The 23,022-nt window shown below is 34.9% G+C and overlaps 1 protein-coding gene across 14 annotated transcripts in view; it reads right to left on the reverse strand.

Annotated features, from left to right (window-relative positions):
* DLG2 (discs large MAGUK scaffold protein 2) overlaps positions 1-23,022 on the reverse strand; it is a 2,591,935-nt gene that overhangs the window by 715,467 nt on the left and 1,853,446 nt on the right. For all 14 annotated transcript variants that reach the window (XM_051987236.1, XM_051987235.1, XM_051987234.1 and 11 more), the window contains one exon: positions 16,445-16,614. In XM_051987236.1, the coding sequence (XP_051843196.1) occupies positions 16,445-16,614 (170 nt within the window). The remainder of the gene's footprint in view (positions 1-16,444; positions 16,615-23,022) is intronic.

Raw genomic sequence — 23,022 nt, forward strand, 5'->3', positions numbered from 1 at the left:
TCTGTAAAATGAAGATGATAACAGCACCTTCCTACCAAGGTTGTTAAGATCAAATAATGTAAGGTATTTAGCATAAGTTCTGACAGATAGAAAGCATTATATAAATGTTAATATTAGTTATTAATGAATATAATAACTGAAATAATACATAATGAACACACACACAGACACACACACATGCAAATGTCAGATTAAGAACCACCAGTGCTTAGAATATAAATTCCTTGAAAGCAGGAGTACTTTGTCTTTAAATCTTCAAAACCTAGACAACTTCCAGTTATGAAATGCTGAATATATTCTTGCTGAATTGAAATGTAGCCAATCCATGTGTTATTTTCATGTGAAAGTACTGTCTATTTCTTTTCTCATTTTTAACATTTGCTGTTTTTCTTTCCCTTTCCTACCACCTTCCTGAGATGGGGAATAATCTGATATAGATTATATATGTGTAATTACATAAAGGATTTTCATATTAATCATTTTGTTGTTCACCTCCCCAAAAGACTACAGACATTTGTTAGTCCTTTTGATATTTCATCTAACCAAAAAGTTTAAATGTACTAAGGAATAACCTGGATTGCCAATATGCTCCCCTCACTTCTGACCAAGCTGCCACTGCTTTTTCTGGTCATGGGAAATTCTAAATGTGTCTCAAATTGACTCTTCTGTGGATTAATTTAATAGGTTGTGTAGAATAGGGGAAAGCGTTAATCCCAAAGTCAGGAAGACCTGGATTCAAATTACAAACTTGCCACATTCTAGCTATTTAGCAATGGGTAAGTAACTAAATATCTCCATGTTCTTGGTAACCGAAGAAAAAGTCGGAAATACATTGACAGATGGGGTTTCTTCATCAGGGAATTCTCTATATTGATGAAATAACAGATTTATTTTCAATCTATATAGATCAAGTCACCATTACTCAGATTTTGCTCAGATCAAACTTTTTTGCACATTTAACACTTCCCTATATGTTGTGTCAGTACTTAATATTATTTATTCATTCTTTCTTTTCCTTTCTCTTCCCTCCAGCCCAACTTTTTTTTTTTTTTTAATGTTCTTTACCCTCCCAAACACGTCCCTTCCTGATTCCTTTAATAACTCTGAAGGAGCAGGGTTGACATGATATACAGTACGAATCCCATATCAATGCAATATATATTTTATGAGTATCTAAGTGAATATACTTGCTACTTTTACAGCAGATAGGGTACCTAGCCTGGATTCAGAAAGACTCAGCTTTAAGTCTGACCTCAGACACTCACTAGCCATGAGACCCTAGGTAAACCATTTGAATCCATTTGTCTCATCTGTAAAAATGAGCTGAAGGAGAGAATGGCAAACCATTCTACTTTCTTTGCCAAGAAAACTCCAAATAAGTCCAAAGCAATCCCAATAAACTTTGGATAGAAAATGCCATCTGCATCCAGTAAGAGAACTATGAATATTGAATGTAAATCAACACACACTATGTTCACTTTTTTCTGTTTTTTTTCCCTCTCCTATAGTTTTTCCCCTTTTGTTCTGTTTTTTCTCTTTTCACATTTCACATAAAGAAATGTGAATTTAAAAAGTTAATTTACATGTATAACCAGAAAAAAAAAATTTAAAGGAAAAAAAAGAAAACTCCAAAAGGGATCATACTAAGAGTTAAACACACAACTGAAAAACATACTTAAACTATGTTTAAGGTATAGTACTAGGCACTAAGAACCGAAAGATGAAGAATTGCACAGTACCTGAAGCCAAAAGGGTGAAAATGACATCTGCACAAATGCCTATAATTTTGATGTATTTATTAAGTACCTACTATGTTCAAGTCAGAGTAAGACATATAATATAGTGAATGGAGGGCCTTCCTTGAAGCCTAAACATGGTAAAGCAGATATTAGAGATCAGAGCTGAAGTCTAGCCTCAAACACAGACTCACTCTGTGATCCTGGGTAGGTTATTTATCCTCTCAATATTCTTGTACTTGACCAGTGGCAGAGTATTTGGAACTTATATTGGTCTGATCAGCCACAGTAACTTGATTCTAAGAGAGTGATGTCATTTTGGATGAAGGACAACAACCAATTCTTGGGCAACTATCCAAGTCTATAAGTTTCAGAGAAGCTGCTGTCCTGAATTGTAAATTAAGTTTCCTTACCTCTGGGAATTCTCTGTACCAATAAAAGACCAGATCCAATCTCTATCCATACAGAAGAAGTTAAAGACCATTTTAAGGAAGTCAGAGAAGTCATTAGGAAAAAGACTGGAACTGAGTCTAGCTTTGTGGGATTTAAAATTTTTTTTGACTCATAGCACCCTTTGGCAATTTAGTGAATCTTGCAGACCTTTTATCAAAATATTTTTAAATGAATAAATAGGTAAGATTACAAGGAAGCCAATTATACTGAAATATAGCTATTAATTTTTTTAAGTTTAGGGATTCCAAATTAAGAGCCAGTGCTTTAAAAGAAGAGAAGCACTTCAATCAAAGGGTATAGAGCAAATTTGTTTAATCTCTCCAAGTACTGATTTGAATCAGTACTTTCCCTTTTCTGGGGGAAAAAAAAAAAACTAATCTATTTTAAGAGCAGTTTCCCTCTTTCAGCACTATTCTTCAACAATTCACTGACAAGAGTTTAACAATCTGAAGTTTTCTTGTTTGGCTTTCAAAGTATTCTGGAGTCTAAGTTATCTAGGTCACATGACTTGAACTCATGGAGTGATCTTCACTTATACTGGATTCCAGCTTCTTGTTCAATACTTTCACTATGGTGTGTTAAAAGGATATTCATCTCCATCATTTGGGAACATTTGTTATTCAGTCAGTCATTTCAATTGTGTCTGACTCTTTGTGACCAGATTTGGGATTTTCTTGCCAAATATACTAGAATGGTTTGTCATGTTCTTCAGATCATTTTACAGATGAGGAAATTGAGGCAAACAGGATTAAATTATTTGCTTAGGATCACATAGCTCATGTGTCAGAGGCCAGATTTGAACTCAGGAAACTGAGTCTTTCTGATGCTAAGCCTGGTACTTTATTCACTGTGCCACCTACCTGATTCTTCTAAGCACAGTATCTTTATAAATGGAAGCTAAGATCTCATTGGGTCTTTTTGACTTTCATGTTAAATTTAAAATTTCCAATCTAATTTTCCCCAGTGTAACAATCTTTCTTATGGAAGCTAATTATTTGCATGATGATCTTCAGATTGAGAAGTAAAAGACATAATTTGTGTTAAGGAAATTATAATCTAGTTGAATTTATAAGGCATATTTAACATAAAAACCTGTCTATAATATAAAGAAATGACTGAAACAAAAAATGTTCAGAAAAAAGAGATTAGCCTAGGGTTATTGTATAGATTTCAAATAAGTGAGACTTGAATTAAACTTTAAGGGATGGGTAATATTCTACCTTTTTTATTTACTTTATATTTCTCTAGTACCATTCTAGTTTTTCCATATTCATTTTTAAAATTCAGAGAACAAATTCACTAATAATATTCTGATAAATATAGGGAAAATAATCCTATTAAACTGAGGGAAATGATACCACATACAGAGAAACAAAGCAAAACAAAACTTTATCTCATTCATGTTAATGTATTGCCTTGTTATTTTAGCATTATTGTTTTTATAAGCAGTTAAATTCAAACTGTGGAACATTTTATCTATAAACCATTTTTTCCTGCTGTGTTGAGTTATACCTACTCTTATCATTTCTATTTAGAACCTCTATAGTTCTTTTCCCCTTTCTTTCTTTTTTCTCCCTTCTTCCTTTCCTCCTTGACTCCTTTCCTTCTCTCCTTCCCTTTCTTCCTTCCCTTTTTCCTTTCCTTTTTTCTTCCCTCCTTTCTTACTTTTCCTCTCTCATTCTTTTACACACACACACACACACACACACACACACACACAAATATTACAAAGTAGATTCAACATAAAAGCCTCAAAGGTTCAAGTTTTATGGATCACTTAGTCCAACCAATGTCTGAAAAAGCGTTATTCTTATGGCAGTCCCCAAATATGGCCATCCATCTTCTGCTTGAATATTTCTGGTGAAGGACAATGAAGCACTTTCTGAGGTAACCTTCCTCTAATTGTTAGAAAATAGCTTCTTAGCAGGGATAGCAAAGATGTATGTGTATGTGTATATGTGTTTGTGTGATAGTGTGTATGTATATAGCTACACATGTATACATAAATATATCTTTATATTTAACTGCAACTTGCTTGAGGTTGATGAGGAGATTAAAAAGGGTTAAAAAAAAGGAATAAAGTAAATAAGGAGTGCAGCAGAAAATCAAAGAACAATTTTTGAGGAAGTAAAGAAAAAATGGACATTCATAAATATAATTATATATAATTACATCTATATATCTATATTATATATATACTTTCTCTTGATCTGGTAATTTATTGTTATATATTTTGAATCTTCTCTGATACTCTGCTGGGCACATGACAATGTTCTCTTTTGTTTTGCTTTATTTTCTTTTGTATTCTTTTCTGCTTTTTTTTTCTTACTGTTTTTTCAAATAAAATAATTTTTTTTTTAAAAAGAAAATAGTTTCTTACACTGACATTAAATTTAGTTCTCTTCAACTTGTATCCATTTTTCCATATAAAAGTTTGGCGGTATAGTGTATAGATCTGAATTACAGTTAGAAAATCCTTTCTCAAACAGTTTACTGTGTGACAGTCACTTAATTTCTGTATACCTCAGTTTCCCTCCATAAAATGGAGTTATTACCAGTAGTACTACTAGTCTGCTATTACAACTACTACTAATATACTAGTATCATCGCTACTACTATTTCTACTACTGCTTCTGGTACTGCTGTTACTACTATTACAATAACAACAAGAATGTTATTATTACCATTATTACTACTATTGTTGCTGTTGCTATTACTGTTATTATTTCTCCTCCTCCTCTCTCCTTTTACTTATTTTCTCCCTCCTCTTCCTTCTCCTCCTCCTCATATTCCTCCTCTTCCCCTTGCTATTACTATTGCTGTTGCTGCTGCCTTCTGGGATTAAATGACTAACTCTTAGTGAAATCTCCCCTCACCCCTTTTTCTTTGCTTGACCACCCTTTAAATATCTGAAAACAATGATTACATGTCCCCATGCTATCTTCCTTTCTCCAAGCTAAGCATCCCCAATTCCTTCAAATGCTCCTCATGGTTTTCAGTGCTATCTTTCTTCAGGGTGGCACAGAGTACCCGGAGTGCCCGAACCTGGAGTCAGGAAGACTCGGTCCCCTAACTGTAAGAGTCCTTTATTCACTTTGGGGAAGTGTCATGAAGACGGTCTTCAATGTAACACTTTGCTGGGGACAAAACTTCAGTATTCTTATAGAATTTCAGAGGTGATTTTCCTTGATCCCTATAGTTTAACTTCCATGGGTCTTTAAGCTCCTGTGCAGACAATACCATGAGCTCTTGATGCTCCAGGGAGATCTTTTGGAAAGATCAGAAGGCCATCATATGGTTAATGGGGTATGTGTGAAAAACTCAAGCTACTGTTCCCAAGGGCAATTTCTTCTGAGGGTCCTCTTACCAGCGGATTTGACTACCACCTTATAAGCCCAGTTGCAATGGCTTCATTGTATTATATGTAGACCCAGGAGTATGTCTGATTCTTTTAGCCAGTCATGAGATGTTTCCTGTATGGCACCATTTTTCATCAAAGGAACAAGCACTTAACTCCTCCCAAACTGATTAAGGATGTGTTTATACCTAGTTTATCCTTTTGATTGATTTAGCCTCTAGGTATTGGTGCCTTCCCTGATTACAATAATCAGAGTGTAGGTGGAAAATTACCATTAGAAACAAACAAAAGAAAAATAAAAAAGATGTATAAAGCAGCCTGCTTTGTGGCAGCTGAAAATAGAAATTTAATTTCAAACTTTATTTTATGTTGCACTGTGGGATAAAGTACCTGCATAAAGTATACATTTAGTTATGTTCATGCACCATGGCAGTATAGAACAAGGCTTCTCTGACTGAGAGTTTACCAATGGTAAAATTTATGAATAAGCTATTCTATTGGTTTTGGTTTTATTATGTGAAAATGCTCCAAAAAAGAAGAATGTGATGCATGCTTGCCAGTGGGTTTGGAAACCAAATGTATTTAGTTGGGAGCTCAATGAATTTAGCATGAAGATAATTGCCTTTTAGGGGCATGTGGATAAAGTAGTGGACCTGAAGTCAGGAAGATGAGTCTTCTTCTTGAAGACTCATCTTCCTGAATTCAAATCTGTCCTTTGTCATTTAATAGTGTGACCCTGGGTAAGTCACTTAACCCTGTTTACCAAAGTTCTTCATCTATAAAATAAGCAAGAAAAGGAAATGGCAAACTACTCCACCATCTTTGCCAAGAAAACTCTAAATGGCATCAGGAAGAGTTGGTGACAACTAAACAATAATGCTTTTTGACTTTATGTACTTCAATAGAAGCAAATACTGTTGTAGGATATTCTGATCAGGTGCAAAGATCTTTCAGGGAGAACAGCAAAACCTTACATGTTTCTCATTTTTACATTTATTTTCTCTTTAACTTCATGTTTTTAAAGAGCAGTACAGAGATCACTGAAACTATGTTGCAAATGAATATTTTTTCAAATATTAAAATTCATCACAGCTTCATATTTTACTTTGGGATTGAATACTTATACGTTCTGTATTACAAGCGTAGATAATAATCCACCCAAGTTCATTAGGTAATTCTGTAACAATATGACTTTAGTCAAAACAACATTAAGGGAATAATTGGGTCCAAAGAAAGAATTGGGTAGAATGGAGATTGAACCACCAGTGAGATACAATGAAATACTGGCTCTGGCATCAGAGAAATTGAGATAAAATCTCATTTTTGCTGTTTATTACCTAGGTAGGTAAGTAGGGAGAAAATAAACAAGAATTTATTAATCTTCCTAGTAAATTCTAGACACTATGCTAAGCACTATACAAATACTGTCCATCTGATTTTCATATATCCCAAGGGGAAGTGCAGGTGCTATTATTGTCCCGATTTTCAGTTGAGAAAACTGATGTAGATATCATTTAGTGACTTGACTAAGGTCACACAGTTAATGAGTATCTGAGATCAGTTTTGAACTCAGATCTTTTTGACTCCAGGCTCTGCATTTTCTTTATTTATTGCCTAAGTGCTTCTGTAACGTGGAATTGGACTAGACAGTTTCTGAGTTAGGCAATACAATAAAGAGAATGCAGAGTACAGATTTTGGTTCTATAATCTACAGGGCAGGCAATGCTAAAGTTCTGAGTAAAGAGATAAAGGAAGGAGTAAATTGGATTTAGAGTAGTGACTTTTGATAAATAGGAGCAGAATGGATTAACTCTACTAAGCTAAGTACTTAGCTAAGTGAGCTAGTACAGGGAAATGCATCAAGTAGTGAATACATTATTAGTAGGTTAGTTGGTGGTGGGATGGAAGGGATGGAAGATTTGCCTAGGGATAGAGAAACATGTTGCAATAGTAAGATGGGGATAAACCCCAAGGAGTGCCATCAGTGCCATCAGGATCAAGAGCACTGGAGAGTCACTATTAGGACTTCATGATGAGGATGCTAGGGAAAAAGACTAACAGAAAAGTCCTCTAGCTGGACTGGTCTCTAACAATCTGACTAATGACATGATAGAATGATAAAAGGTATTTTAATGTGGTTTAGTTAAAATATTTCACAATAATGCTTTCATGACAATGTTGGGTGGGGAAACACTCTTGGTTGTATTTAATCTCCGTAGGATAATTAGGATTTGCTTTCCTTAGGAAAAGCTTTGAATTTTGACAAATTGGAAGTTCATTCTACCTCTGTTTCTGATTCTTTCTATCTTGAAGTGAGTAAATTAGTTTTTTTTTTTTTAATGTTCAAACATTTTTTTAGAAGCCACCGATATCAAGTTCAATGAAAAGGTTTTGCTTTAAAGTACCATTTAACTACATCTTAGCCAGTGAGTATAACAGCAACTCTGTTCCAGGGCACAGTGAGGGAAGAGGATGAGAAATTTCTTTGTTTACACAACTTTAATCAAATTTGAGCAAACTCATTTGCTTTCTTGCTAGATTATAATATATGATATATGGAGGTAAAGGGTGAGGTGGTTACAGTGACAATATTTGAGACTTTTTCATAAGCAGCAAATCACCTGCTATGAAGTCATAAGAAAAGCTTACTTATTCATTGTATAATAAAATATAACCAAAAGTTGATTTCAAAAAAGACCCATGATCCAGGCATTCATTGCTACAGAGATAATAAGGAGTGAACAATGGTCCATTGAGGGAAAGAGGAAAAGTGTGCTTTTGGCATTTCAAACCCAATATGTTCAAAATGGAACTAATTATCTTCCCCACTAAAGTTGCTATTCCTTTCAACTTCTGGTCCTTGTCTGGCCCTGTACTGTTTAACATTTTTTTCAGACTTGAATAAAGACACGAATGGAATGTTTATCAAATTTGCAGAGTTTGGAAGGATACCTACCCTATGAAATGAATCAGAGTCCCCAAAAGATCTTGAAAGGCTAAAAATTGGATTGAATCTAATAATATGAAACTTAATAAGGTTCAATTTAAAAGAATATACTTGAGTTCCAAATAAACAAATAAAAATAATTTCACAAGTATAAGCTAAGGAGCAGTATGCTATGCCCAGCCCAGCCTCGCCTAACCCAGCCTAAACTAGAATAGTGTGTCTGAAAAATAACTTGAGATTTTATTAAACTACAGGCTCCATATACAAATGAACGATGTGAAATGGCATCTGAAAGAACTCGTGATTTGAGGTAAGATTAGAAGAGCAGGGTGTATAAAATTTGAGCAGTGTATTTACTTCTGGGAGACCCATTTCTGAAAGGTCATTCACTGATAGATTAGAGAGCTACAAGCTTTGAAGAATCATGGGATCATGTCATGGGATGATCAGTTGAAGAAGTTGTTTATCCTGGAAAGCAGAAACTTTAGTGGGAACAGGATATAAGGAGTAACAGTGGCATAATAACAGTATTTAAATTTAAATTTAAAACACAATTTAAATATTAAATATATTTCAAAGGCTGTAATATGAAAGCCCTATAAGACTTTGATCCTAGAAGACAGAATTTGGAAGAGCAGTTGAACATGCATAGAGGCAGATTTAGGCTTGAAATAAGGAACCAAAGTAAGAGGATTACTCTCTAATGGAAAGTTTTCACTTTTAAGCAGGAAGACTACTGCTGGAGATGGCATATAGATGAATGGTATTCCTCTATTACAGATTTAATTACAGGATTTTGGAGGTCCCTTCTTTCCATTTCAATAGAATTCAATAACCATTCATGTTCATTGTCTACTATGTGCCAGATACAGTGATAAATCCCATGGGATACATATAAGAAAAAATATTCCTTGTCATCAAGGTGTTTACAATCTACTGGGTAAAGGAAGACCACACAGAAGGGAAACTGAAATGGGTGGAGGGACAGAGCCAGGGTGTTCCACTCTGAAATTGAAGCCTAGTAAAACTGAGGCTTCAGTTATCTGGAAAATCCTACAAAGAAAGGCTTTGGGAGGAGTTGATTGTTCCATTCTCCAGTGAGAAGATGAGGCAACTAAGGGAGTTGCAGGGGTGAATAGCAAAAACTGAGTCAACTTGCATGATGAGATTTCAGGTGATCTATTCATCCTTAAGGAGACATGATGTTTCTTAGATTCTAAACTAAGAAGAATAATTGATGGGCTCCAAATTTAACAATTTGTGCAAGACTCTCCTCTGTTGATGGCATCATTATCCTTCCAGTTATTGAGGCTCACAGTTCTAGAATGGAAATCTCTGAGTCTTCTCTCCTGCACATCTCTCTACATTTTCTTTTCTTCTGTTCCCTGTGTTGCATTCATGTTGCTACCATCCTAGTTTAAGCACCTGACAACTGGAAGATTTCAATAATTACCTTTGGATCTAATCCTTCATGTCTCCAATATGTCACAGAAATATCAAAATAATCTTCACAATGAAGAAGTCTGGCCACATTACCCCTCTACTTAGAAACCATGTTTGTCTCCCTGAATTTCAGTCTAACAAAATTTTTGAGTCTGAAGGATCTTCAGAAATAATCAAATTAGCTGAGCAAGAAGAATTCTCTCTGGAATATTTCTGGTAAGAGACTAGCATACTTACACTTGAAATCTTCCAAGGTTAATGATAGCTGGTGCTTTCAGGTGTGAAAAATAGTGCATCTATGCTCACTGGCTATTGTTATTGTTGTTGTTTGTCCTTCTTTCTCAAAGAAGACCATGACATCAGGGAAGTAATATTATGACAGGCAAATGAATTGGATTTAAGTGATGGAAGCCTGTATGAAGTCATCAAGTTCACTTTTTCCCAAAGCCTTTTGGGTCAAGTAAGTGGTAAAAGTGTAGACAGTATAGAGGCTAGAGTCAGGAAGGTCCATCTCTCTGAATTCACATCCAGGCTCAGACATTTACTAGTTGGGTGAGCCTAGGTAAGTCACTTTACCCTGTTTGTCTCAGTTTTCTCATCTGTAAAATGAGCTGGAGAAAGAAATGGCAAAACACTTTTGTATTTCTATTCTAGAAAACCTCAATAGCAATTGTGAAGAGTCAGATATAACCGAAAAAATGCCTGAACAACAATAACACAGCTCTCTCTAGATCCTCACAACATTCTTATGAAGTAGTTGTTATTATTTCCCCACTTAAAGATGAAAAAACTGAGAAAGAGAAGGGCCAAGGTACTGTATGACAAGATCACACAGCTAGTATTTGTAGCAGGATTCAGATTTCAGGCCTTTCTCACTAAGTCCAGGGTTCTGGCTGCCATACTATTAAATTTGGTTACTCTAATGTTGAGAAATTCCGATCTAAGTCTAGCCATTATTCTTTTTGGAGATTCAAATATTAGAAAGTTTATCTTTATACCAAGTCAATTTCTGCCTCTCTGACGTCTTTATTTTAATCACCTCAATGGACTTTTTCTAGGTATTCTCCAATTTATTCATATCCTTCCTAAATGGAAGTGATCAGAACTGATTGCTGTAATCCTAATATACTCATAATCCCCCTTTTGTTATCACTATTCTGGTCCTTAGGCCTCTATTAATGGCAAGCTAAGATTGTGCTAATTTGGGGGGGTTTGAAGTCCACCTTCAGTGGTGGATGGGACCTTGGTGGGCAATCCACCTTTTCTTCTTCTATAAAATGAGCAGGTTATGGTTGATGTTCTCTCAGGACTTTTCTAGATCTAAATTGTATGATGCTTTTTCTTCCAGCATCATATAAATAGTATTTTCTTTTGGATGAGAATATATTTAATTTTAATAAAACATGGCATTGTACATGTGCTCAAGTAATTATATCACAACAATTATTATTATTATCTTTATTATTATTAAATGTGGGAATTAAAGGTAGGCAGTTCTAGCATAGTACTGGGAGAAAGTCACAGTGGTATCTGGAACAAGGAAGCTGATTAGAGAATATTCATATAAAAGAATACATAAATGAGAAGAACAGTACCACCTGGTCTCCAAATTTCTGACTTGGGGAGAATGTGAGGGGGAATTAACAAAAGAATCCAAATTCTGGAAAAACCTCCAAACCTAAAGTCTGGCCCACATTTTAGAAAATGTCAGTCTTCGAAACTGGCTTGGTAGCTTTCATGTTCTGATATCCAGTAATACGAACTAGCTGAAGATATCCTATTGATCTTATCTGGACCATTTTCACCACTCACATTAAAGATCATAGAACTTTAGGACTGGAAGACACCTCACACATCAGCCAGGCTAATCTTCCTTTTATTGGAGAGAAAGCTGAGACCAAGTAAGAAAAAGGTCAAAGTCATACAGCTGGGAAATAGCTGAACTAGCACTCAGTAAAGCTTTCTGACTCCTAACTCAGGACTCTTTGGACTATAGAATCCAATTGAAAATCTTACAATGGATCTAGCTAAAGTCATGTTAACATTCTTCAGTTTAAATCAATATTAGTGAGTATGTAATACAGTGAGTAACGGGGAAGGAAAGAAAAAGGAAGGGAAGATAAACATTATTAATACCTATTATATTCTAGGTATTATGCTAATATTTCATTTGATCCTCACTACAACCCTGGGAGAGAAGTGCAGTGTTATTCTCATTTGTTGTTCCTCAGTTGAGGAAAGTGAAATAGAGGTTAACTGTGACACTTTCCGAGGATCACAAAAAAGAGCCTGTATTTGCACCCAAATCTTCCTGATCCTAAGCCTAATGATTTATCCACAGATAGCTGCAACCTATCTCAAAGATGAATGTATCAGTCATATAAACACACATTAAAAAATTATTACACACTAATATTCAATTTATCTGAACATTAGATTTACAAAAACTTCAGTCATGGCTAAGAAGTCAGGAAGGAAAAAAAATCCATGTCATTCAAAATAGATATGCTAAATTTTATGGACTCTATTCAATCCTTAAAGATAAGAGTCTTGTTCTAAGAATGGGTTTCATTTTCATGGAACCTCAGTTTCCATACCTGTAAAGTGAGAGTACTATTATTTATTGGTGTATAGTCATTTGAGTAATATCCAACTTTTTAGACATAAATTTGGAATTTTCTTGGTAACAATACTGCAGTTTGACTTATCCTTTTCTGGATCATTTCAATAGTGAAACTGAGGTAAATGACCCAGAGTCACATAGCTAGTAAGTGTCTGAGCTGGATTTAAACTTAAGAAAAGTAGTCTTCCTAACTTGTAATCCAGCACTTTATTCACTGCACCATCTAGCTGCCCTACTAATACTCATAGTATCAATTTCAGAATTATTGTGGATAGTGCTTTGCAAACATTAACCAATTATATATAAATATATAGTATGTGGATATATGTGTAACTGATAAATGCATGCACATGTGTATTTGTAGTATAACTTAGGATACTTAGCTCATTTGGGGGAGACAGTGATATAATAGAGCATATAGGTTTTATGATAATTCTGTTGGTTTTGCAAAGAATTCTTTACGAATTCTTTGACTTTTAGTTATATCCTGAGTGACAGATACAGTTAGAAATGTAACCATCAATGAAGTGTAATGTTATAGTAATGTATACACTTATTGCATGATCATTTTTAGAAACATTTGGGAAAGCATAGGAAAAATGGTTGTAGTTTGCTATTAAATGAATCTTATAGAAAAGTCACTGACTTTAGCAATACAATGATTGGGTGGATTCATGCCCTTGCTCTGCCACTAACTTTGCACAGTCTAGGGTATGTCACTTTATGACTCTGGGCCTCAGTTTTTTCATTTGCAAAAAATGGAAAATAATACTTGCTTTATGTTCTCTTTTCTGCATACATTTTCTAGAAGGAAATCACTTTGTAAATCTTAAAACACTCCAGAAATAGGAGCTATTATAACCATAGTATAACAAAATTAGCCAGTGGCAAGTTTCAAGAAAGGCTATGAGAGAACTTTAGTGAACAGGAGGGCAGTTTTTCATCTTCATTTTTATACTGTGGCTTTGGTCCAGCTAAATGGTTTCTCAAGACATGGTGTAAATCTTAAAACAGCCAGCCTCATATTTTCTACTGTCTTATGTTCCTTTGCCTCAGGCCACAGAAACTAGCTGCTTTGCACTTGCTTAATCACAAGCCTCCTTCAAATTACTTCTCCTAAATTCTAGCTTAGAGGGTAACAGAGGAAGTCATTTGATAGACATATATTTTAAATGTGCAGTATTTACTGACAAACCACATGTGCCCCCACAGATCACACTTTGGTTTTTTATCTCCAATGTGTTTTATTACCTAGTGAACCTGAGTGGTTTGGGGCATCAGGCATTTCCTGTGTGTGATTGCCTTCTTTTTCCAATTATCAGACAGTTATTCCTATCAAGAAAGCTTATACACATACATACACAGACAAATCCATGCACACACATATATCTTTCAAACATGATTATGGCATAGGACATTTTATTTTTTTTGGAAGCATACTGTAGAAAAAGCACTGATTCTGAAATTAGAGTATCAGTGTTTAAATTTTGTATATGATATTACTTGTGTGACTGTGGGCAAATTCCTTAAACTCCCTCTATTTTTTCATCTGTAAAATTAGAAAGTGATATGTAATGGTTACTGAGGTCCTTTCCTGCTCTATGATGAAGGAAGGATGGAAGAAAGGAAGACAAGAAGGAAGGAAGGAAGGAAGGAAGGAAGGAAGGAAGGAAGGAGAGAATGAAGGAAGAAAGAAGGAAGGAAGGAAAAAAAAGAAGGAAGAGAGGAAAGAAAAAAGGAAGAAGGGAAAGAAGAAAGAAAAAAGAAGGAAGGCATGAGGGAAGGAAGAAAGAAGGAAAGAAGAAGAAGAGAAGGAGGAAGCAAGGGAGGGAGGGATGGAAGGAGGAAGAAAAAGAAACAAGAAGAAAGGATAGAACTAAAGAAGGAAAGTAAAAATGGAGGGAGGGAGGGAGAAAGGAAAAGGACAACAAGGAGGGAGGAAGAAAGGAAGAGACAAAAAGAGTGAAGGGGAAAGGAAGGAAGGGAAGAAGGGAAGAATGAAGAAAATCAACATTTCTTATGAATTCACTATATGTCAGCTACTGTACTAAGCACTTTACAAATATCTCATTTTCTCATTTGATCTTTACAACAACCTTGGGATGTAGATGCTATTAACTTGATTTTACAGTTCAGTTAACTGAGAAAGACAAAGGTTAAATAAATACTTTGCTCAGGCTCACCCAGATAGTAAGGGTCTAAGATCAGATTTGAACTTGGGTCTTCCTGACTTGGAAACCCAGTGCTCTATGCTCTGTGTCACCATCTAATTATTTCTACATTCACATTCTCTGTACCTCAGTGACCTCATTTGTAAATGAGGGGGTTGAATTTGATGACTTCCAATTCCTCTTTCTAATCCTAAATCTTTGCTTTTGTGACAATATTTTGAATCTCTGCTAGAATTTCTGCAAACATTTGCTAGCAAAAGAGCAGATGGCCTCCAAAATGTTACCAGGTGATGGAACAGAAGGACGGGCTGGACAACTGCTAGCAGACAGAATGAATGGGACACAGAATGAGGAAGACAGGGATTGAATAATGGATAATTCCATTGTAATAATGATAAGGAATCTGGAGTGGGTCACAGAGGGGGACAATCTGCAAGGCTGAGAACTGCTCATGGATTTTATCATTATGCCAGGGACCATTATGTTGGTTATAATTATGTTGAGATGTATGTCAAGAAAGTATCATGGAGAGAGATTTGTCCCATGGACTATGCACTGGGAGATCAGATCAGATTGGCTTTGGTACATTTTACAGTGTTGCCATTAATGACCCCAACCATCTTCCTGAAATAAAGGCCTATATTTTTAGCACTAATATTTTCGTGGTCATAGCACATTGATGGGAATCTTGATATAGCCCAGTTTCCAAAGACATAAATGGCTGCAGGTTCCCTGAAGTACAAAAGACAAATATATGGTAGGTGTGAGAAGGTTGTCACATATTACTAAAGAAGAACAGCACAGGACAGGTAGTATAAATAATAACAATCACCAACAATTAAATAGTACTTTTTATGTTCCAGGTAATGTGCTAAGTGCTTTACAATTATTCTTTCTCACAACAAGCCTGGGAAGTAGATGTTACCTTGCATGTGGTAAGTGCTTGATAAATAATTGATAAATGACTCACTGATTAGGAAGGGATTATATTGATCATAGCTCCATTACACTACTACTATATTTGTGTACTTAAAAATATAGTTGATCATTGGGGATTCTCTAGGATTTTTTTAAAATGTATGATTGAATGTAAGCATAAGCTCCATGAGTGCAGGACTGATGTTTTATCTAAAGCCTTGGTATGGTACTCTGTACATGGTAGGTAGTTAATAAATATTTGAACTGAATTTCTCTGTTTCTCTCTGTCTGTCTTTCTTCTGTCTGTGTCTCTATCTTCTCTGTCTCTTTTTGTCTCTCTTTGTCTCTCTGTCTCTCTCTGTATTTCTCTCTCTCTCTCTGTCTCTCTGTATTTCTTTCTCTTTCTCTCTCTCTCTCTCTCTCGCTCTCTTTCTGTGTGTGTGTGTGTGTGTGTGTGTGTGCTTGAAGATATTTCTTACAAATACCTTTCTATAAAATAGATATAAAATCCAGCCTTGGAATCAGGAAGATTCAAGTCCAATTTCTGACATAGATTGGCTGAAGAAAGACAATTACAAGCAATTCTGTCTTTATTCAAGCTGGATGTTCAGGTCTTAGAATCAGTCAAAGGCCATTTTGAAGAATCAATACTGTACTTAAAAGCTAAGTGTCTACATTGTTTAAAAAAAAAATATGTCAAGAGCCGTCAATTACTAAGTTATAAGGAAGCATTTTCGGGTACATATTGTGGGACAGTTTTGGTAGAGAATGTTTTATATGAGCTTAAAAATTTACCTTTAGGACCTTTGAAAAGTTTGATTTCTACAACTGTCTCCAAAATAGGCCTCCTTCGACGGACATACAGTCGGACTATCGAACCCGCCTCCTTTAGTGCTTCCACTGCTTTACTATGGGAGACTTCTGAGACATCCACTTCATTTACCCGCAAGATACAATCATTGACCCTGTATGGAAAGAAAAAAACTCCTGATTAAGAATAGATCTTTGCTTCCTGAAAACCAAACATTAACCAAGATAAATGTTATTTAAAGAGGAATATTTACCAAAAACTAATGAGAAAGAGCCTGCTGAAAAGAATGAAATTATAGTATTTATCAAAATACTGTGGACCCATGGTAGGAGTGGGGTGATTGGGAAACAACAAAATACAAAATATCACCGTTCCATATCTCATTACCAACTTAGTTGAGCTCTTCTTCAATCATATAAAATCCTGAAAAAATAGTTAACATGATCAGCTTTAAAAATGGACCTATGGGGCAGCTAGGTGGCACAGTGAATAGAGCACCAGCCCTGAAATCAGGAACACTTGAATTCAAATAAGACCTCAAACACTTAATACTTCCTAGCTGTGTGACCCTGGGCAAGTCACAACCCAGATTGCCTCAGCAAAAACAAAAAAAAAGTAGATCTAGAATGAATCAGATAGTTAATTCCCAGGCATTGATAGATATGGTTTTCTCTCTATTTTTAATCATTCAAGAAATAGCAAGATGCATAGTAAATATAAAGAGAGTGTATAAGGAGAGTGTAGTATTTGGTACACAATCACTTGAACACAAGAAGTTTTGTGGAAGAAATAAGGAAGGGCATAGGAAATATAACATGGAATATCAGGGCTTCTTAACCTTTATTGTATTGGGGATCCATTGGATGGTCTAATGAAATGTATGAATCCCTTTTCAAAATAATGTTTTTAATGGAAAAAAAAAACAGTATTATAAGAGAAATAAATTGTTGAAATATAATTATCAAGATTAAAAAAAAAAAAAAAAGCAAATGTATAGGATCCAGATTAAGAGTTCCTGGTATAGCTAAAAAGAATAATGGATTTTGAATCAGAGACTTTGCTATCTCATTTACTTTTTAACTTTTAAACTCAGTCAAATTGGGCAAATAATATAATTTCACTAGCCCAATTTCATCTTCTGTAAAGCAAAAGTATTGGACTAGGTGGTATCCGCAACTTTTGTTACTTTAGGTATATGCTGCTCTAATTCTATGTGGCCCTGAAAAAAAAGCAGACCAATTCATCTAGAAAGAGTGACAGAGAACAGATGGACAAGCTGGATGGCCACAAAGACATTCCTGAAATATGAAGGGGAAAAATAGAAGATCTCCAGCATAAAAGATGCTTCCTCTGCAGAGAAAGTATGGGAAAATGAGAAGCTGAGTTTCCATAAACACTAGGGAATAGAGATTCCTGGATCATTGAGAACAGTTTTAATTTCTCATTTCATACTGGTTTTGACTGAAGCACAGCTCACTAAGTACATCTTCCCTGAAGACATACTTTTGTTTTGATTATGCTTTTTAAGAAAGGAAAAGCAACGGAAAACATAAACCCTCTTAGATTACCTGAATTTTATTGGTTCACTGGGAATCTTGTTTTAAATAATGCCATACTTTTCATCTTACCACCTCACAGATACCTTTATATTTAGAATAACAAACATTGGGCTAGTGAAGTTATATTATTCCCTTTTCTTCTGTCACGAAGTCCTTTTTTCTGTAACAGTCTTAAAAGGAGTCAGCAAGATCTGAGTTCAAATTCAGCTTCAGACATTAACTAACTAGTTATGTGACCCTAAACAAATCACTTAACCATGTTTACCTCAGTTTCCTCATGTGTAAAATGATTTGGAGAAGGAAATGGCAAACCACTCCAGTATTTTTCCCAAGAAAAACCCAAAAGGTGCCCTGAAGAGTTGAACATGACTGAAAAACAATTATATAACAACAAAACTGGTTTCAGGAGCATTGAAAGAATAAACTTAGAAAATTAATAAATGATTTAGGTATATGACCTCTTTTGGCAGGCTCCTGGATAGGGTTATTCTTCTTATATAATTGCTATACTACATCCTCATAATATCTTTCCTTGTGTTTCCTGAAACTTTCAGTTCTTTTTATTACTAGAATCTAAAATACCAAATGAAAGATGAATTTGATTAATAAGTAAGCTTTTTAAAAATTCCAAATACTTCTACCAGAACTGAGAAATAGCTATTCATAAGATAGCGCACTTCTCTCCAAACACCTACTTAAAAAAAATAATAATAATCCTCCTTTTCCTTTCCTACGATTATCAACCAAACTAAAACCAATATCATTTAGGTAATTAAGACCCTTCCAATATTATTTCTGATAGAAATAGAGATAGGAACTGAATGTTATTTTATTGGTATAAGAAATTCTCAGATGAGAAAATTGGCATTAGTAAGTCATTATAAAGGCATTCTTTTAGTTTTTAGTTTCATAAAATTGTCAAACATCCTGCCCAGATACTCCATGTAGATTCCATATTCCTACATGCAGCCTAAAGCAGATTAGGGAAATAACAAAATACAATAAAACGGATAATGTCAATATGTGGTTTTCTAAGTCGACATGTACAGATCCATATGTATTATTTACAGACTTCCATTTCTATTTGAGCTTGACACCACTACCTTAGAGCACTAAGAAGTTAAATGACTTAACTTGCATCACCTATAGTATCCCATAGTCAGTCTATATAAAATGGGGGACTTGAAGTCAAGTCTTTCTGACTCCAGGGCCAGATCTGTAGTCATTATGAGTGTTGCCTCTCATTATATAATAGTATTCCTTCTCTATCTGGAAAGTTTTTTCAATGACATCCCTATTTCCACTTACTTATCTCCCACTCTACTCTTCCTCCATCCAGCTCTCTTCAGACCAAAATGATGTGTAAATCAAATTATGTTACTTTCCTCAAACCTTGTTAATGGATTTCCAATATGCATTAACTAAAGTCCAGATCACTGAATATGACATTCAAACACTACTCTAATTTGGTTCTATTCACTTTTTTCCAGGCCTACTATAAATTATTTCTAGACTTACTTGGTTTTGAAGGCTAGCCTAATTACTCACCATTTTTCTGAACACTTCCTGTCATTTCATACCTCCATGTATTACTTCTTTCCTTTTCTATCTGCAAAATTCTCTTACTGCAACCCTCATTTCCACCTTTTTATGTCCCACATAGTCCTACTCTTCCTCCATTCAGATCTCTCCAAACCAGAAATCATTTCTTCTTCTTTGAATTATTTTTAAATAATTAAATTAAAATAAATCACAGGTGGTTCAATGTATAATGTGAATATTTGGATATCTGTTTTTATCTCCCCAGTCAGATTGTAAGCTCCTTGAAGGCAAAGAATATATTTTATTCATTCATATTTTTTATTTTTAAGTAGGTTTTTTTGTGCTTAACCCAATTTTGTCTTAAGCTAAACAGAGCATAGGGAATACTTGTATTGAACTTTTAAAATTTTAACAAGCCAGGTGATTTGTATCAACACCATGGTTAGAAATAAAACTGATTAGTGTGGATTAGTTTGGTCAGCACTGAGAATGTGAAGGATAATGAAAGAAGCCAGTCATTCTCAGACTATGATGCAGAGAGGGTGTAACATGAAGATTTAGGGAGGGGAAAAAATGAATGATTGTGTTTTATAGTTAATTAGATTGGTCACAACTCTGAAACTTTTCATCATTTTTTTTTTTTTTTTTTGTGGAAATCATTCATATCCAGTTTAGTCTCCAAGGCTCAAGTTATATTGTTTGGGATCCCTAGGAAACTTCCTTGCTGTGGGTATGTCATTGTGTATCTCTCTTAGTATAGCAATCTATAGAGAGACAACCATAACTAACAATATATTCCTCATTCTACATGTGGTTGCCATTCCTCTACACTGCCTTCAATTCTATTTTTTCTCCTCTCTTCTTACTTTAGTTCCTTCATTACAAGATCCCTAATTCCAAAAATCTAGAATTTAAAGCTTGTATTACTGGAGTTATAGTTTAGCTATATTAATTACTACACAAAGTCTCTGTCAGGTAGCTGGGAACCAAAGCAAATTCCTATCATTGGTGTTTTGAAAAAAAAAAAAACTGGATTCACAAGTTTAAAACAAGAAACTTTCACTCATTCACTGCATTCAATAAATATTAAGTATCAACTTGGAATAAAACATAAGTTTATAAATATTAGACATAGAGATTAAAATCTATTATGGAGTAAGGTACAAAAACAAATATCTATAACATACAGCTCAGGCAGTCTTGACAGTTTGGCCCCTTTCTCCATTGGAAAGAACGAGAGGAAATAGAATCAGCTAGAGTGTTTAATGGATCCCTATTTGTAATCACTAAGCACAAAGGCATTTCACATGGGCATTTCCCTATTTGCCTTATTTCCATTAGACACATGCAAAGGTTCCCAAATAAAATTGGTGCATTTGAGAGGCAGAGTGGTGCCTTTTGTCTATTTATGGTCAAGAAAAAACTTAATTAATAATGTTCAAAGCCACTCACAGGATTATAGATTTAGAGCTGAAAAAGACATGAAGTTTAGCCCTCACATTTTATGACAGAAAAAACAGACTCAAAGAAGGTATGTGGCTTTTCCAAGGTTACACAGATAACAAATACCTGGAATGGGATTTAAACTCAGATCTTTCTGCTTCTAAGTCCAGTGCTCTATTCACTAAAAGGAACCAAAAGGCACAGTGCATGGAATACTGGGCCTGAAATTAGGAACACTTGAATTCAAACATTTGCTAGCTATGTGACCTTAGTCAAGTTGCATAACCCAGAACTGACTCAGTATGTTTAACTCTAAAATGATAATAATAATGGCATTTACCTCACAGGGTTATTGTGAGGTTTAAATGAGATAACATTTGTGATATACTTAGCACAGTTCCTTGCACAGAGTAAGCACTTAATAGATGCTTCCTTCCTTCCTTCCTTCCTTCCTTCCTTCCTTCCTTCCTTCCTTCCTTCCTTCCTTCCTTCCTTCCTTCCTTCCTTCCTTCCTTCCTTCCTTCCTTCCTTCCTTCCTTCCTTCCTTCCTTCCTTCCTTCCTTCCTTCCTTCCTTCCTTCCTTCCTTCCTTCCTTCCTTCCTTCCTTCCTTCCTTCCGAATATTGCCTATCAATTCAGGTCAGCATACAGCTTTGGAAGAACTAAATAATTGCTGATTGGATCTCACACAGGCCTGACATATCTCAAGATTAGGAAAAATGCATTCCAAGTAGTCAATATGTTTTCACAGTATTCTTGGTTTTGATATTAATACACTGTACCTAGGCAAGTTACTTGTGATCATAGATTATGTTGGATCAAAACACTGAACAATAATTACATCAGCATTTAATTATTTGTAATAATTTTTGGTCATAACATTTACAATTTGGGGATTCTTCTTAATTTTTATTTTTTCTTATGCTCATAGATATGAAAATATAAAGCAGCATTAAACAAAAAATAGAATTCTCGACAGCTGGATCTAAGACCTACCTCTGGCAGTCACTAGCTGTGTGAACCTAGGTAAATCATTTTGCCTCTATATGTACCTTCCTAGGATTGATCTACTAAATCATAGGTGGGTCACAGTCTACATTGGTGGAGGGAATTCCCACATATGGAGTTCCCTACAGCACTAGAATTTTTATTTTATTTTTTTTTTATTATAGCTTTTTATTTACAAGTTATATGCATGGGTAATTTTACAGCATTGACAATTGCCAAACCTTTTGTTCCAATTTTTCCCCTCCTTCCCTTCACCCCTCCCCCAGATGGCAGGTTGACCAATATGTGTTATATATATTAAAGTATAAATTAAATACAATATAAGTATACATGTCCTAACAGTTATTTTGCTGTACAAAAAGAATCAGACTTTGAAATAGTGTGCAATTAACCTGTGAAGGAAATCAAAAATGCATCCGGACAAAAATAGAGGGATTGGGAATTCTATGTAGATACAGCACTAGAATTACAGATCATTCATATATTGATATTTTTGCAGGCATCTATCTGTGCTTGCTTGCCTATACATACTGTATAGATGCTTGGTTGTATCATACAAAATGGAGGATCTTTGAAGTCAAATGATGTTTTTTTTCACTCTGTGATCCCTAGATACAGGAGGAATGTGATAAGAAAAATGGTAATGATTTAAATGACTACAATGATGACAATAATAAAAGAAATTAATAAACTACAAATAAATGCAATGACTATTACCATGGATAATTGATAAGGGCAAGTTCATTATGATGAATGGGATATTCAGTTTTCTTTTTCTTTTAATCAGGTGTTTTTTTTCCCCTCAACTTTCAATTGCAGAATGAGTTTAAGTGCTGGCTCCCTGCCCTAGAATCATTTCCTCTACTCAAAAATACCTGGTTGGCTCTATCTGCAGGCTCCCTTCCATGATGTGGCACACCTGCTCTAGTGCTGTATAAAAACATATAAGAAACTCAGCCTTAGTATCAAATTATTCTTTCAGCTAGACCCTACTCTCCCAAGAGAAATAGA

The sequence above is a fragment of the Antechinus flavipes genome, chromosome 3 (assembly GCF_016432865.1).
Source record: "Antechinus flavipes isolate AdamAnt ecotype Samford, QLD, Australia chromosome 3, AdamAnt_v2, whole genome shotgun sequence".
NCBI lineage: Eukaryota > Metazoa > Chordata > Mammalia > Dasyuromorphia > Dasyuridae > Antechinus > Antechinus flavipes.